Consider the following 15,406-nt stretch of genomic DNA (forward strand, 5'->3'; position numbering starts at 1 on the left):
AAGGGTAGGATGAGTGTTTTAAGGGTAGGATGAGTATTTTAAGGGTAGGATGAGTGTTTTAAGGGTAGGAGAAGCATGGACCTCAACATAGTAATGATTCTCTTTGCTTCAAGGACGTTGATGTCTTATTCTGTTATCTCACAGTCTCTGTGTTTAACTGGAAAGTTTGGTCCCTTTTCTTTTATGAAAATTGACATATTTGGATTTATGACCACCGCCTATGTGTTGTTTTTGTTTTTGAGACAGAGTCTTGCTCTGTCACCCAGGCTGGAGTGCAGTGGCGCGATCACAGCTCACTGCAGCCCCCGATCTCCCAGGCTCAAGTAATCCTGCCACCTTAGCCTCCCAAGTAGCTGGAACTAAAGGCGCATGCCACCATGCCTGGCTAATTTTTGTATTTTTTGTAGAGACAGGGTTTTACTATGTTGCCCAGGCTGGTCTCCAACTCCTGGGCTCAAGCGATCTGCTTGCCTCGGCCTCCCAAAGTGCTGGGAGTATAGGTGTGAGCCACCATGCTTAGCTACTGTATGCTTTAGTTTTTCCTTCTCCACAAAGTAGACATTATTATTATTTTGGTTTTGTACAATCAACATTTGTTTAGATTTGTCCACATATTGATCAATATCTTTGCTTCCCTTTCTCTGCCCCTGCCCCCCACCACATCTCGATGTATCTGTGGTGATTTTCCTTTTTCTTAAGTTGCATTCTTTAAGTGGTTATATGTTAGAAATAAATTCTTAGGTTGTATAGTTTGGCTGAAACTATCTTTATTTTGCTCTCCTTCTGGAAAGGCAGTTTTGCTGAGTACAGAGTCCTAGCCTGATAGTTATTTTCTCATATCACATTGAAGATATGACTCCATAACTTCTGGCTTCCACTGGGGACGTTGAGGACTTGGCCATCCTTACTAGGTGACTTGTCTTTATTCTTTGTCTCTTTTAAGCTTTCTTGGTCTTCTGTAGTTTTGTTAAGATTGTTTGGGAATTCATTTGTTGGGTTTATTGGATCCGAGGATCCGAGGATCCAATAAACCCAACAAATCATTAGGAAACAGTTGTCAGAAGACATCATTGGTCCTGTGTTTCCTACAGAAATAAAAAACGATAAATATTGCACTGAATGTTTGTGGTTTGGAGTCCCTGAATAATAAAGAAAGAAGGAACATATTTGCAAAAAGTTGCATAGGGTTTTTTTATGCAGAATTTTGTCGGAAGACAATGGTGCTGCATGTTTTTCTTTGAGTGCAAATGGACATTGCTAAGATTTTTTTAAGATGGCATGTGCTTTAAAAAGAGGATATTCCATTTTTAAGAGTTTAAAAATCTTACGAGTGAGAAATATTAAAAAATCTTATTTTCACCTCTTTACAAGAAATAAAAGATGTTTCTCATAAAAAAAAAAAAAAAGGAAATATTAGCCGAATAGGTTATACAGAGTTACCATATGACCCAGCAATTCCACTCTGAGGTATATTCCCCAAAGACTTGAAGACAGGGACTCAAATAGATACTTATACAGCAGTATTCATAGCGGCAGTATTCAGTATAGCCAAAAGGTGGAACCAACCTGAGTGGCCATGAACAGATGAATGGATGAACGCAATGCGCTGTTCCATTCCACCCAATGGAATGTTATTCAGACTTAAAGAGAGATGAAGTACTGATCTATGCAGCAGTGTGGATGAACTATGAACAGTTTATGCTAATTGAAAGAGGCCAGACACAAAAGTGCATGTATTCTATGATTCCATTTATACAAAAAGTTCAGAATAGGTAAATCCATAGAGACAGAAAATAGATTCATGCTTGGCAGGGCCTGGGGGGAGGGGGGAATAGGGAGTGCCTGCTTAAGGGGTGTGGGGTTTCCTTTTGATATCATGAAATGTTCTGGAACTAGATAGAGGTAATAGTTGTGCAATATTGTGAATGTACTTGATGCCATTGAATTAATACACTTTAAAATGGTTCCAAGGATAAATTCTGTGTTATGTACATTTTACCACAATTGAAAAGAAACACTGGCTGGGCACAGTGGCTCATGCCTGTAATCCCAGCACTTTGGGAAGCTGAGGCGGGCGGATCACCTGAGGTCAGGAGTTCGAGACCAGCCTGGCCAACATGGAGAAACCCTGTCTCTACTAAAAATACAAAATTAGCCGGACGTGGTGGTGCATGCCTGTCATCCCAGCTACTCAGGAGGCCGAGGCAAGAGAATTGCTTGAACCCAGGAGGCAGAGGTTGCAGTGAGCCGAGATTGTGCCATTGCACTCCAGCCTGGTCAACAAGAGTGAAACTCTGTCTCAAAAAAGAAAAAAGAAAAGAAACACTGGTTGTGTTGTGAAAATCCTCAGAAATAGGGAGGGGAGCCTGGAGCACCTAACTGCCCTTCCCACTGCCCTCTCAGCCCCAGAGAGTGCCCCCTCTGTCCTTCATCAGAGCACGCGAGGAACTCCATTCCTGGTCGTCATCTGAGGATGACACAGTGAGTAGGACTAGGACTTTAAAACTAGTGTGTGGAGGTTATATCCTCCATGTACTGCATCTTAAGTTGGCCTATGTGTGTATTGGTCCCCAAAGTATTTTTTCAGCTAAATTGCATAATGACTGTTATTTTAAAAACTGGAATAGGCAAATCTTAATGTTACTTTATGCCTGTGGCATTGTCTTAAGTTTCACCATTTAAATCCACTCTTCACAGGAAAATCTGAAATGCCTCAGGCTCACCAGCAAGCGAGGCCTGCCCACTTTCTCTTCCTGTTGGCAGCTCAGCTCCTCCTGAGCCAGTGATTTTTTTCTTAAAGAGATGGGGTCTTGCTATGTTGTCCAGGCTGGATTCGAACTCAGGCTCAAGCCATCCTTCTACCTGAGACTCCTGAGTAGCTGGCCGTACAGGCACGATGCCATGCCTGGCACCATTGATGTCTGAGCATTTGCCTTAGATGAGCAGAGGAGCTGGGCTCACAGTTTAGAGTCTCCTTAGACCTTGAATGCAATGAAGCCCATCCTGACTAGCCTACATATTAGATGGCTGTATTAACCAGGACTTTTGTCCCCACTGTCTGTGCCACAAACTGGGCAAATAGTAGTTCCTAAATAACTTGCTTTAAGCTGTACCTGTCATGGTTTTAAAATGCTACCCACAAATACTAACAAATTGAATATCAAATTCTTATCCAGTAGTTTTATCCAGTGGCCGGGGTGCCCTGACAGTCATTCCTAGCTGCCCCAATTGCAAGGTCTGCCATTAGCACATTTCTCCCTGTGGACTGCTAAGTGCCTGCCCCAGACCATGCGTGGGCTGATCAAGAGAGGCCTGATTCTTGCATCATCTCGAGTGTGGTTGCCTGCTACATTCCTAAAATACAGCTTTAAAGAAGAGATCTCTAGTTGACTGTATGAACATGTTCATTTGTGCCTTTGCCAGGGTCACATCAATTGCAGACAGGTTGAATGTGGAATTTGCTTTGATCCACAAAGAGAGGAAGAAGGCGAATGAAGTGGACCGGATGGTCCTGGTGGGCGACGTGAAGGACCGCGTGGCCATCCTCGTGGATGACATGGCTGACACATGCGGCACCATCTGCCATGCTGCGGACAAGTACGCAGGGCGGTGGGGAAAGCGTTAGGACTTCTCACCAGGAAAGGGAAACACATCAGCTTTTAGAAATTGGGCTCCTTTTTCCTGATTATTGCTGGTCTTGGCAGTGGAGTTTTAGACCAAAGGAGTTTCTAGGCCCTTTTATCTTTATACGTCTTTCTCTGGTAGAAAAGAAAGCATGGGCCTTTTCATTTTCCAGGGTGAGCTTGTAGTGTACTTGAAAAAGGGTCAGAGAAGGTGCTTCCCTTTGCACTGAGCACGAAAGGAAAGACGGTTTTTCGGGCTTCTTCAGGCCCTAGCTTCCTTCCATTTGGCTTTCGTGCCAGCCTTCTCGGCCACATGGGTGTCTGGAGGATTTGTAGAGCTGCTGTCCAGTATGGAAGCCCCCACCCAGCCACACGTGGCCGGGGAGCTCTTAGAATATGGCCAGTCTGACTTAAGATGTGCTGAGAGTGTAAAAAGGCCACTAGGTTTTGGAGACTTAATATGAAACAATGAATATATATCTTATTTGCATATATGTTTTTAGGTTGATTACACATCAAAACAATGATGTTTGGCTATATCGGTTTAAACTGGTGGTTCTCAACCAGGAGTGATTTTGCTCCCTGGGAGACATGTGGCAATGTCTAGAGACTTTTTTTGTTGTCACGGCTGAGGGGTGGGTTGTTGTTAGTGGGTAGAGGCCAGGGATGCTGTTGAATTTTCCCATAATGCATAGGACAGCCCCCATGACAAAGAATTATCCTGGCTCAAGTGCCAAGGTTGATAGTCCCCGATTTAATGGAATACAAAGTGTTTTGCTCATGCTTGAGTGATCCTATCTTAGGTTAATAAATGTGAGTGAAATTTGTTGCGTTTTTCTTTTACGGAGCACACTTTTTGCTTTTACCATTCATACTAGGGGAGAGTATTCCAAGAATATTTGCATACCCTTAATTTTTATCTTCTGCTGTTCTACAGGCTGCTGTCAGCTGGAGCCACCAAAGTGTATGCTATCCTTACCCATGGGATCTTCTCTGGACCAGCTATTTCCAGAATAAATAATGCCGCCTTTGAGGCTGTTGTCGTCACAAACACAATTCCGCAAGAGGACAAAATGAAACACTGCACCAAGATTCAGGTACTGTCTACACCACAGGCAGCCAAGCAGCCAGGCACCTACTTTAGATCCTTAAAAATAGCATCATGTCTTCTGTGTGTGTGGCTCCTTGCTAAGGCACATGCTTGACAGAGGTGGCAGGATATAAATCATATTAGATCCCTGAAAAAGGCCAGGACCAGCAGAGGTCAACGTTCGCTATTTAGAAATAGAGAGTGAATAAAATCACAGTAGAAAAACAGTCAGAAACGGGCTGTGCTAAAGCTAAACTTAGAATTATCATATGACCCAATAATTCCACCCCTAGGTATATGCCCCCCAAATTTGGAAACATATTCAAACAGAAACTTGTACAGACATGTTCATAGCAGCACTATTCACAATAACCAAAAGGTAGAACCACCCAGTGGCCATCAACAGACAAATAGATGGCCAAAGTATGGTCTATCGCTACAATGGAATATTATTCAGCCTTTAAAGGGGAAGAAATCCTGACACATGCTACAGCATGGATGAACCTTGAAAACATCGTGCTAAGTGAAAAAAGCCAGATGCAAAAGGAGGAATATTGTGTTTCCGCTTCTAGGAGGTACCTGAGATTGGAAAATTCATAGAGACAAAGTAGAATGGTGGCTATCAGGGCCTGAGGGTGCGGGGGCAGTGGGGAATTATCTGTCATTTAATGACTATATAGTTTTTGTTTGGGATGATGAAAACAGTTTGGAAATAAATAATGGTGATAATTTCACACATTAGGAATGTAATTAATGCTAATAAATTGTATACTTAAAAATGGTTAAAATGACAAGTTTGATGTTATATATATAAATTTTCAACTGATAAGAACAGACACTATACTTGATCTTAGGGAGATAGATAAATAGATAGATACACAGATAGATACATACACATTCACACAGTAAAAACAAATGGGGGTGGGAGCAGCAGGCTGAGCTGAGGATCTTCAGAGCTTTGCTCCTTCCCGTCCCTGCTGATTGGATGCCCACGGGCCAGCAGAGAGCTGGTAATCATATAGATGGCAATTGGCCTGAAATAAGTCAAAAGGGTTTGAGGCCCATTTTGCCTCTATGTCGCTGTGAACCTTGGCAAGTCATTTCATTGCCCCAAAGCCTCAGCTCCCATCAGCATAGCGTGAAGGTGCATCACAGTGATCTGCTTCATGATTTCTGATTCCTCAGAGAGAAAAGCAGTTTGCTTGACACAAAGCAGTAAGTCTGAAAATGGTCAGAATAACGATGTCTTATATTTTCATGCCTGATTAGCAGTAGTTTAGGATGAGAGTTGGCACACTATGGCTCACAAGTGAAATCCAGCCTGTCATCTGTTTCTGCACATTTTTATCAGAGCACAGCCATGCCCATTCGTATATGTATTGCCCGTGGCTGCTTTCACACTACAATGGGCAAGTTGAGTATTTGTGACAGAGACCCTCTGGCTTCCAAAGCCAAAAATGTTAACTATTTGGTCCTCTATAGTTTGCTGATCCCTGAGTTAGATGATCACAGTTGTGCTCTTAAATGACGCAGTCACCGCCTTTTCAGAAACAGAAAAACCTTCCGTTTAATGATTAAAGTTAATTTAAAACAACAAATGCCCCTCGAAAAGGATGTCTCTGGTTAACAGTATCCCTGAAAAGCCTTCTGTCTCTGCATTGAAAATCTCCCTTCCAGGATCCCATATGGGTCTGGTTCAAGGGGTTGTAATTTGAAGACATACCCCAAAGCTGTCTGTCTGTCCTCTCAAAAGTGTGGGAGGTTTTGATAGCAACACGTCATGTATGCTGCAGAAATTGTTTCTCAGCTTTCCAGCTTTTCAATTTTTAAAGAACTCTAACTAAGATGTCCTGCTTCCCTTCTCCCTTTGTTTTTCTCATTGGCATTTAGGTCATTGACATTTCCATGATCTTGGCCGAAGCAATCCGAAGGACACACAATGGGGAATCCGTGTCCTACCTGTTCAGCCATGTCCCGCTATAAATCCAGAATGGGAAGTGTCCAGCAAGCCTACTCTGACTTCTGACCTGTTTTTGTTTTCTGGATTTTTAGCTGTAGGTACTCAGCAATGATAGGTTAATCACTGGCAAAAGCATCAGATCTTTGTATATGCTAAGATTTATTGTTTCCCCTTCTAAAGCTCAAGATCATTTCTTTCCAGTTTTTGGGGAAATGGTGGTGGTTATTTGGTCTTTAAGTGAACTGTCTTAAATGAGAAACGTTTTTGTCATTTTGACTTTTAACAGGTACAGGTGATCTCTTCCTTTGTTCTTTCAGTACTTTGAGGCGACAACTTTCAAGTATATAATTTCATTGTGGAAGTCATAGTTTATATATTTCGAGGTTGCCAAAGGTGACTTAAGATTAAAGCCTTCTGTGTAAATATATACTGATAATGCCTATGGACATTTGGGTAAAACCCTGTATAGAATTAATTATCCTTTTACTTTGGAGTGAACCTTGGAAAATTTATAATTATAATACCATGGATTTTGAATTTTTCTTTTTTTTTGATAACTCAGTTTCAGATAAACCATCTTGGTTATTGTGCTTAATTTGGACCAAATTTTATTTAGCTTAATATGGACACTGACACATTTTGGGGGGTATACATTAGACATATCAGAGCAGTGTAGTTCTGGATCATTTTTTAAATTACCTCTTCCAAAACATAACTGTCACTTACCTAAAATGCTGCATCCTAAAATTCCAAAATTACATTGAGCAATCACCAAGGCCTAAAGCCAACTGACTTAAAGGTAATCATTTCAGCTAAGATTAAATTTAAAGTCTAAGACTATATAGAGCTAGTTTTAAAATAATGATCTCCGATTTTTAAAAAGGATATAGGAACCTGCACTGTCATTCTCTGAATTAAGAACTGATGGTTTCTATCATTATTTAGCCCCACCTTTGTATTTTAAAATCCTTCAGGATACATTTATGAACCAACGCGACTGGACTTAGCCACACACAGTGGAAATTCAGACCTTAACTATTTGGTGTTTCCAGTTCACAAAGGTGATGAAGACTGTCTTGGGAGCAGCTTAATCCCAGAATTTGTACATTTCTTGCTGCTCCTGGCATGGAAACTTAAGTGAGACCACCAAATACATTGGTCCTGTCCAATTCTACTGAATGGGAGTGGACTTGCCATTTATCTGGCCAAAAACAGGAGCCAGAGAAATATGAATATACCAAAGTTGTTTAGCCTCCAACTTAAATTACATTAGTCAACTTATAGATATTCATATGATCACTTCTCTTTTTAGATACTACATCAACTAGATTCAGGAGTATATCATTTGCAGTGCTTGTATTGGTTTAAAATATAAGATTTTAAGATCCTCTAACATTGTACTAAAACATTTCAATAAAATCATTCTGACTGCTTTCATAGTTTGCATAATCATTGTGGAGTAATATGTTTTGACGGAGTGATGTGTTGCAGTACCTGAAAATGTTTGCTACTTTACGATTATAGGCCAGCATACAAAATTACAGAAAAGCCAGAAGTTAATTGATGTCAGCTGTTTTCCATTTTGAAGGTGTTTCTTCCTGAAGAACTTACCAGCAATCTCCTTTCCTCAGAGCATAACAGCTGTGCCACATAAGGCGTCCAAGTTGTTAATTCCACGTTTCCTATAAAATTAAAGATGGTACAGTGTGTTCACGCATCAGAGTAGTGATGTTCAATATCCATCTAGTGGAGCAAACCAAACTTAAATGTAGGCTGCATAAAACTTGTTCATATTCATTGATTTCAGAAGCACCGAGAAGGATTCCTGTCCCCATAGAACAGCCTGTTCAGTGATACTTCAAACTACTCTCGTGAGCGCAAAGTCAAGTCATAATTACGTTCCCCTGGTGAAGCTCAGCTGTAAAGTATGTGTAACACTAAGAATGGCAACGTGTTGTCTTGAAGTCACAGTGAAATATGAAGAATTACAGCCAGGTCCATCTGAGAAAAAAGGTGATCACAGTGTGAGAGAACATGATAGAATGTACTAGAAAGGAGGGAAGTGAAGGAGAAGTGAAAGCCAAAGACACTTCATCAGCTTTACAATTGCACTTAATAATGCTGCCACACCTCTTCAGAGACGTTTCATTTCCTGTGGCAAGTCCTAATTCCCTGGCTGAACTATAGGGGACAGGGAAGTGGGGAAGGGAAAGATGGAGTACTAAGGCGTGCAGAGGTTGGAATCACGCTGGGGAGACCAGGAAGGGCTGGGTGATCACCATTAGATGGTTCATGTCAGAATTTTCCAGAACCCTATGGTTGTTCCAGTGTGGACTGACACAGGACAGCAGAGGGTGTTCGGTACATGATGTGTTTGAGCAAGGATGTCCCAGGGAAGATGGGAGTTAGGGCCTGAAACATACTCAGCTATCCTGTATCTAAATTGCGTGAAATCAACAGGGCTCCTCCTTCTCATTACCAATATTTATCTTCCTGATTTATCTCCCTGTGCCCCAGGAACACATCCCTCCACCTTTTTTCTGCCCCCGCTTTCCAAGATCGCTTAAACCTGGGTGGTTTCCTTTATTGCAGTCTTTGAGCTCTGTTTCCTATTCTGAAAGCAGAATGCCCAGGAACACAGACTTCACCACTTACCGGAGTTTAAAAACCAACAGCAACAACAACAACCTTGGGCTGGTTGCTTAACCCCTATGCCTCAGTTTCCTTACATGTGAGATGGGGATAGTAACTGAGACGTTATCTGTAAAGTGTTTAGAATTGCTCGGTTTGTACATTAACTTCAGTTTTTAGAGTGAGTCTCCTGAAACTCCCCTAGAAAGAATGTAAGGTATGAAGAGGTAAGATTTTCATGCATTTTCTAGGTGTTAATCGTAGAGGGGAACACACTGCCCTCCTGCCATTTTAGAAGGGCTACATTGTCTTGGCATGTGACTGCCTCAGTGAAGGGTAGCATTTAGGTAACAAATAGTTGCATGTTAAAAAAAAAAAAAAAAAACTTGATTATGCTTAAAGTAGTGGTTCTACCAGCATGTCCCGTGGTTCCAGCGCTGGTTTTGCCCACCACATTAACATTTTTTTTGCCCGAGGGCCAGCACTACCAAATAGAATATGCATATGCTTTTAAGGCTATTAACCTGGGTGGCCTTACATCAGTATTTGTCAGAGGAAAAGACTGCTGTAATTATCATACAGAAGAAATGCCTGACAAATTATCGGATTCCAGCACAGTGACTCACTTACTCAAAATAACTGAAAACATTGGCTGTCACTGTGATGACCGGAATGAGAGCTAACAGCAGATCCCAGGTACAGAGGGCACACTAGGGGGCAGCTAACTGGAAATACAAGTACGGCTATGAGATTCCTGTGGACATTCTGTGTAGAAGAATTGCTGATACTACTCAGAATGCTACAATGAGGTCTATTGGTTGTTGGATGATTTTCATTGGTATAGATGAAGAACAAGGCCCTCAGGTGTGAAAGTGTGATCCTGCAGGTTACTGCTGTGATTTAAAGCCACTGCAGCAGGAGTTAAACAGAGTTAACCAGCTTCCTTGAAAAACAAAGTGGGCCGGGCACGGTGGCTCACGCCTGTAATCCCAGCACTTTGGGAGGCCGAGGCGGGTGGATCACGAGGTCAGAAGATCGAGACCATCCTGGCTAACATGGTGAAACCCAGTCTCTACTAAAAGTACAAAAAATTAGCTGGACGAGGTGGCGGGCGCCTGTAGTCCCAGCTACTCTGGAGGCTGAGGCAGGAGAATGGCGTGAACCCGGGGGGCGGAGCCTGCAGTGAGCCGAGATCGCGCCACTGCACTCCAGCCTGGGCGACAGAGCGAGACTCCGTCTCAAAAAAAAAAAAAAAAGCGAAAAAGAAATTTGATTGGACATTTAAACAGACAGTGGAAACTGCAATTACATGCCTGTCTACTGTTCTATCAATTGATTTCAAACCTTCAGAAATAGAAATTGGAATAGTGACAGTTGAAAATCCTAAAGTCGGGATTCTTACAGAAGCAGAGATTGATGCACTCACATTGTTGTTAGTTTACCAAATCCATGATGCCACTTACCTGTGTGTTTGGTAACAAAAAACCAACATTATGGAGGTCCCTGGATTGCAAAAGGAGCCTCTCCCACTCCTACTGAAGTGGTTAGGACTCTATAAATAAAAACAATGCTTTTGGCATCTCAGCATTTTAGGAGGCCAAGGCAGGTGCATCACCTGAGATCAGGAGTTCGAGACCAGCCTGGCCAACATAGTGAAACCCCATCTCTACTAAAAAATACAAAAATTAGCCAGGCATGGTGGCGCATGCCTGTAATCCCGGCCACTTGGAGGCTGAGGCACAGGAATCACTTGAACCCGGGAGACAGAGGTTGCAGTGAGCCATGATCACGCCACTGCACTCCAGCCTGGGCAACAGCAAGACTGTCTCAAACAACAACAACAACAACAACTTTCAGCTGAGTGCCGTGGTGCATTCTTGTAATCCCAGCTACACAGAAGGCTGAGGCAGTAGGATTGCTTGAGCCCAGGAATTTGAGACTGGCCTGGGCAACACAGAGAAACCCCGTCTCTTAAAAACAACAATACTTCCAGTGGGCTGTAGAAACAACAGGTAGGAATGAATGTCATGTGATTATAGAGATGGTAATCAATTGAGGTCATTTACAACAACCTGATTTCATTGTAGCGCTCATTCACCATCCATCCCATCATAAATACAACCAAACTGGTGCCCAATATAAATGGGAAGAACAGTCTTCACTATCCTGACAGCTGAGTTCTGTGGCCAAAAGAAAACTCGGCTGAATGAATTTTACATTTTAAGAGAGTGATAAAAAAAGAGAATAGGAAAGTGAAAACAATGCAGTGGAAAATGCCCTAAATTGGGAGTGTGGCAATCTAGAATCTGGCTCCTGATATGCTGCTAGCAAGCTGGGTGACCTTGGGAAAAATGTGTACACCACTCTTGAGTATGAGCATCTTTCTGCAAAAATTAGAGGAAGATGATTGCAGAAGTCCCCAGCAGTTTTAATAGGCAATGTCATTTATTCTAGATGTAGTTGGAATAGTTCTAACTGAAGGCACAGATGGTTGCTCTTGATAGGGTGACCAACTTGTTTTGGTTTGCCTGGGACTTTTCTCGATTTAGCCCTGAAAGACGTATATCTTAGGAAACGCCTCGGTCCTAGGCAAACCAGGACGTTTGGTCTCCCGTTCCCCCTTCTAAGGTGGATAGTTCTGCATCCCCGGCACTGCCTTGGTAAGGAATCCCACGAGCATGGCTTTGATCTTGTGCTGGTTGCAAAAACAAAAAAGCAGGCTATATGATGAGCCCAACAATGTGCAGGGGACCTGTGGTATCACAGGTCTTTTAAAATCTGTTCAATTAACTATAGAAGCTCAAGAGCTGTAGTCACAAAATCAGAGAGAAAAAGCAGGGGCACCTTTAGAAAATACCTTCAAGCCTGGCTTGATTACCAGTCCTTTGGCACAGCTACCTTTAACACCATAAGTGGTCTTCAGAGACCCCAGGGAACAGTCCACGCAGAAGGCAGAGTACTCTGAAGGTTACCTGATGTGCGTTGTCCTTCCGCACATTGAGAGATTCTTAACATTTGTGAGGGCGTGGCCATCTGTGTCTGAGGACGTATGATGCTCTGATTTTCCCTACACAAGAAGCGCTAAATCTAGTATTTTCTTGCATGGAAGCTAAGACTGACCATGAATTATGGACACATTTTAAGAACTAAAACTGAACACGTCACTCTTTAAAATCATCCTAATGATTATTTCTGGGCACATTTTGATGTACATTTACCACAGGATGAGCTCAGTATGTGCCATTGACGTTTACTCACCCAAGGAACCAAGGAGCGACCCTAACTTTTTCTTTTTCTTCCTTTCCTTTCCTCCTTCCTTCCTTCCTCTCTCTCTCTCTTTCTTTGTCTCTCTCTTTCCTGTTTTTTTGAGACAGAGGGTCTCACTATATTGCTCAGGCTGGTCTCGAACTCATAGTATCAAGCAATCCTCCTGCCTCAGCCTCCAAGTAGCTGGAACTACAGGTGTGCACCACCATGCCTGGTGCAACCCTAAATTCCTTTAAGTCTCAGAAAACTCTGTATTTAGGACCAAGGCTATGGAACAGTCTTCTCAAGAATCAAAAGAAAGATAGGGAGAGATCCGTCTCCACAGCAATGGTGATCTGACCTTGCATTAATTTCTGCACCTGAATGCATTCATAGCATTCAAAGAGCAATTCTTTCTTGAACACTTACCAAGACTCATTCCTTGTCCTAACAATAGTCAGGCTCCTCTGAATCCTCTCCTTGACCAGAGCTGTCTTGGGCTTCCCTGTCTGTCATTGTGGAATTTAGTTTGAGCAAGAATCCTGTGAAATCAGTTTATCAAAAAAAACTCCTGCCCTTGGTATCTGACCACCCTCGATATCTTATCACCCAGGCTTGCCTTTAGCAAGAATTCTATCTGAGTTGATCTAGCAAGAATCCTTCCTACCCCTCATGTTTCCTTAGTGGTTTTCCATCCACTGCCCCCAACCCTGCTCGTTGCTTACAAATCCCCACTTGTCCTTGTTGGAGTCAGAGCTGAGATTAATCTCTGTCCCCCACTGTAAGACCCCATTGCAGTCTGTGGTCCCTAAACCTATCACAAAGACCCCCTTGAATGCAGGCTTCCTTAGTGTCTTCAATGAATGTGATGAATAACTTTTTTTTTTTAACAATACAAAATTCACAGAAAAAGTCCTATGAATTAAAAAGCACTCTGGGGAAAACCCGTTGGCACAAGAGTGGTTTTGGAAGAGTCAATAATCCTCCACTGATGTGCATTGGTGCAGCCATAAACACACTTTCAACCCTTGCATTTTGGAGAGGTTTTATTACATGTACATAAATTAGGAACTTTAATACATCGGAGAAATACCACTTGCTTCTCTGTATCTTGACTCATGTGAATATCTTGGCTTAGACATATGTCAAATGGAAAATTCATATTTTTAGTCCTTCCACAGGCAAAATGAAGGAGTTGGTCTTGTTTCTTTCATTCATTCATTCATTCATTCATTCATACACTCAACAATCCCTTATGAAGCACCTGTTAGTATACCATAGTGTTAGGATGCGGCTGTCATATAAGTACGAGATAAATAAAATACACGAATAAGGCTTACGTAAATCTAGCCTTCAGAGTTGACACAGGTCATTTTTTGTTTGGTTGGTTTTTTTTTTTTGAGATGGAGTTTCACTCTTGTTACCCAGGCTGGAGTGCAGTGGCATGATCTCAGCTCACTGCAACCTCTGCCTCCCGGGTTCAAGCAAGTCTCTTGCCTCAGCCTCCCGAGTAGCTGGGATTACAGGCATGTGCCACCACGCTAATTTTGTATTTTTAGTAGAGACGGGGTTTCTCCATGTTGGCCAGGCTGGTCTGGAACTCCCAGCCTCAGGTGATCCGCCCGCCTCAGCCTCCTAAAGTGCTGGGATTATAGGCATGAGCCACCACACCCAGTGACACAGGTAGTTTTATGCACAATCATTTGATGTCAGCAACACAGAAGTATGATGGCACTATGCTGTAGGCAGGATAATTTATTTGGGGTGTGTGAAACAGTGAGGTGACCAGGAAAAGGCTAGGAATGTGGCCTGCTGGGTTCAGTTCTCAGCAGTGATTCCAACACTTTTTCCCCCTCCCCAGATTTTCTGGTATATCAGGTTTTGTTCTTTTAGTATTTGTGTCGGTGTGTTCCTATTCTTTTGGTATTTAAAAAAATTGGAAATCGGAATCATTTATATTTCGAGCCTACAAAGACAGCTATATTCAGCATTAAAATGCAAAAAGAACAAAGGTGCACTTGTTTAAAAAGTATGTAACCCCATCTCTTCCAGATCCTCCTATGAGATACTCCATTGTTTGCAAAGCCAATTCTGGTATACTTCTACAGTTGAGCATTTTTTTTCTACATTTATTAGTTTCTTATGTTTCTCTTGTGTTTTCCTGAGAGCCAACTTTATCCGCGATAAACTTCCCGAAGTCCTTGATGGAGGCATTTCAGAATGGGGGCAGGGGAGGGGGAAGGTGAGACAGATGTGAAGAACTGGAGGAGGGTCTTGGGGGTGGAGAAACGGGAGGGAGGTTGGACAAACTAGCTCAAGCACCAGCCTTTCCTCGGGGCCAGACACTCCCCAGGGACAGATTCCCTGCTTTCACCTCCCAGCATGTTTCAAGGTTGTTCAGCCTTAGCACTCTTGCCATTTGGGGCTGGCTCATTCTTTCCTGGGGGAGCTGTCCTGTGCATTGTGAGATAGTGAGCAGCATCCCTAGCCTCCACCCACTAAATGCCGATAGCAACCCCCATCCCACATTTGTGACAACCGAAAGATGTCTCCAGACCTTGCCAATGTTCCTTGGGGGCAAAATCACCCCTGCTTGACAACCTGATTTATTTTAACCAAGACTTTCTTCCTCAATCTTCTTTCCTGAAGACTCAGGTCAGAGTTACAGAGGAGATTCATCCTGGCCTCTGGCCCAATCACAACTGAAAAAGCATTTTAGCACAAAGTAGATAAGACAATGGCAATCATACCTCACTTTAAAAAATTCAATGCTAGCATTTTGGTACAAAATGAGGTTTACACCAAAATAATCACATTATCCTTGTTTTTTTGTTTTGTTTTTGTTTGTTTTTTGTT

At 42.5% G+C, this 15,406-nt stretch overlaps 1 protein-coding gene and 1 pseudogene across 4 annotated transcripts in view; both read left to right on the forward strand.

The window, feature by feature from the left end:
* The window catches only part of PRPS2 (phosphoribosyl pyrophosphate synthetase 2), a 33,302-nt gene extending 25,192 nt beyond the window's left edge, over positions 1-8,110 (forward strand). For 3 of the 4 annotated variants that reach the window (XM_055267161.2, XM_055267160.2, XM_055267159.2), the window contains 3 exons: positions 3,424-3,597; positions 4,561-4,720; positions 6,604-8,110. In XM_055267161.2, the coding sequence (XP_055123136.1) occupies positions 3,424-3,597; positions 4,561-4,720; positions 6,604-6,696 (427 nt within the window). In that variant the 3' untranslated portion in view covers positions 6,697-8,110. Of the gene's footprint in view, positions 1-3,423; positions 3,598-4,560; positions 5,502-6,603 lie in introns of those variants that run through there. The other variant, XM_063634958.1, reaches the window with a different exon arrangement.
* Positions 8,111-9,722: 1,612 nt separating this feature from the next.
* On the forward strand, positions 9,723-10,835 carry LOC129475257 (proteasome subunit alpha type-6-like; annotated as a pseudogene).
* Positions 10,836-15,406: the final 4,571 nt, after the last annotated feature.

The sequence above is a fragment of the Symphalangus syndactylus genome, chromosome X, assembly GCF_028878055.3.
Source record: "Symphalangus syndactylus isolate Jambi chromosome X, NHGRI_mSymSyn1-v2.1_pri, whole genome shotgun sequence".
NCBI classification, from domain to species: Eukaryota; Metazoa; Chordata; class Mammalia; order Primates; family Hylobatidae; genus Symphalangus; species Symphalangus syndactylus.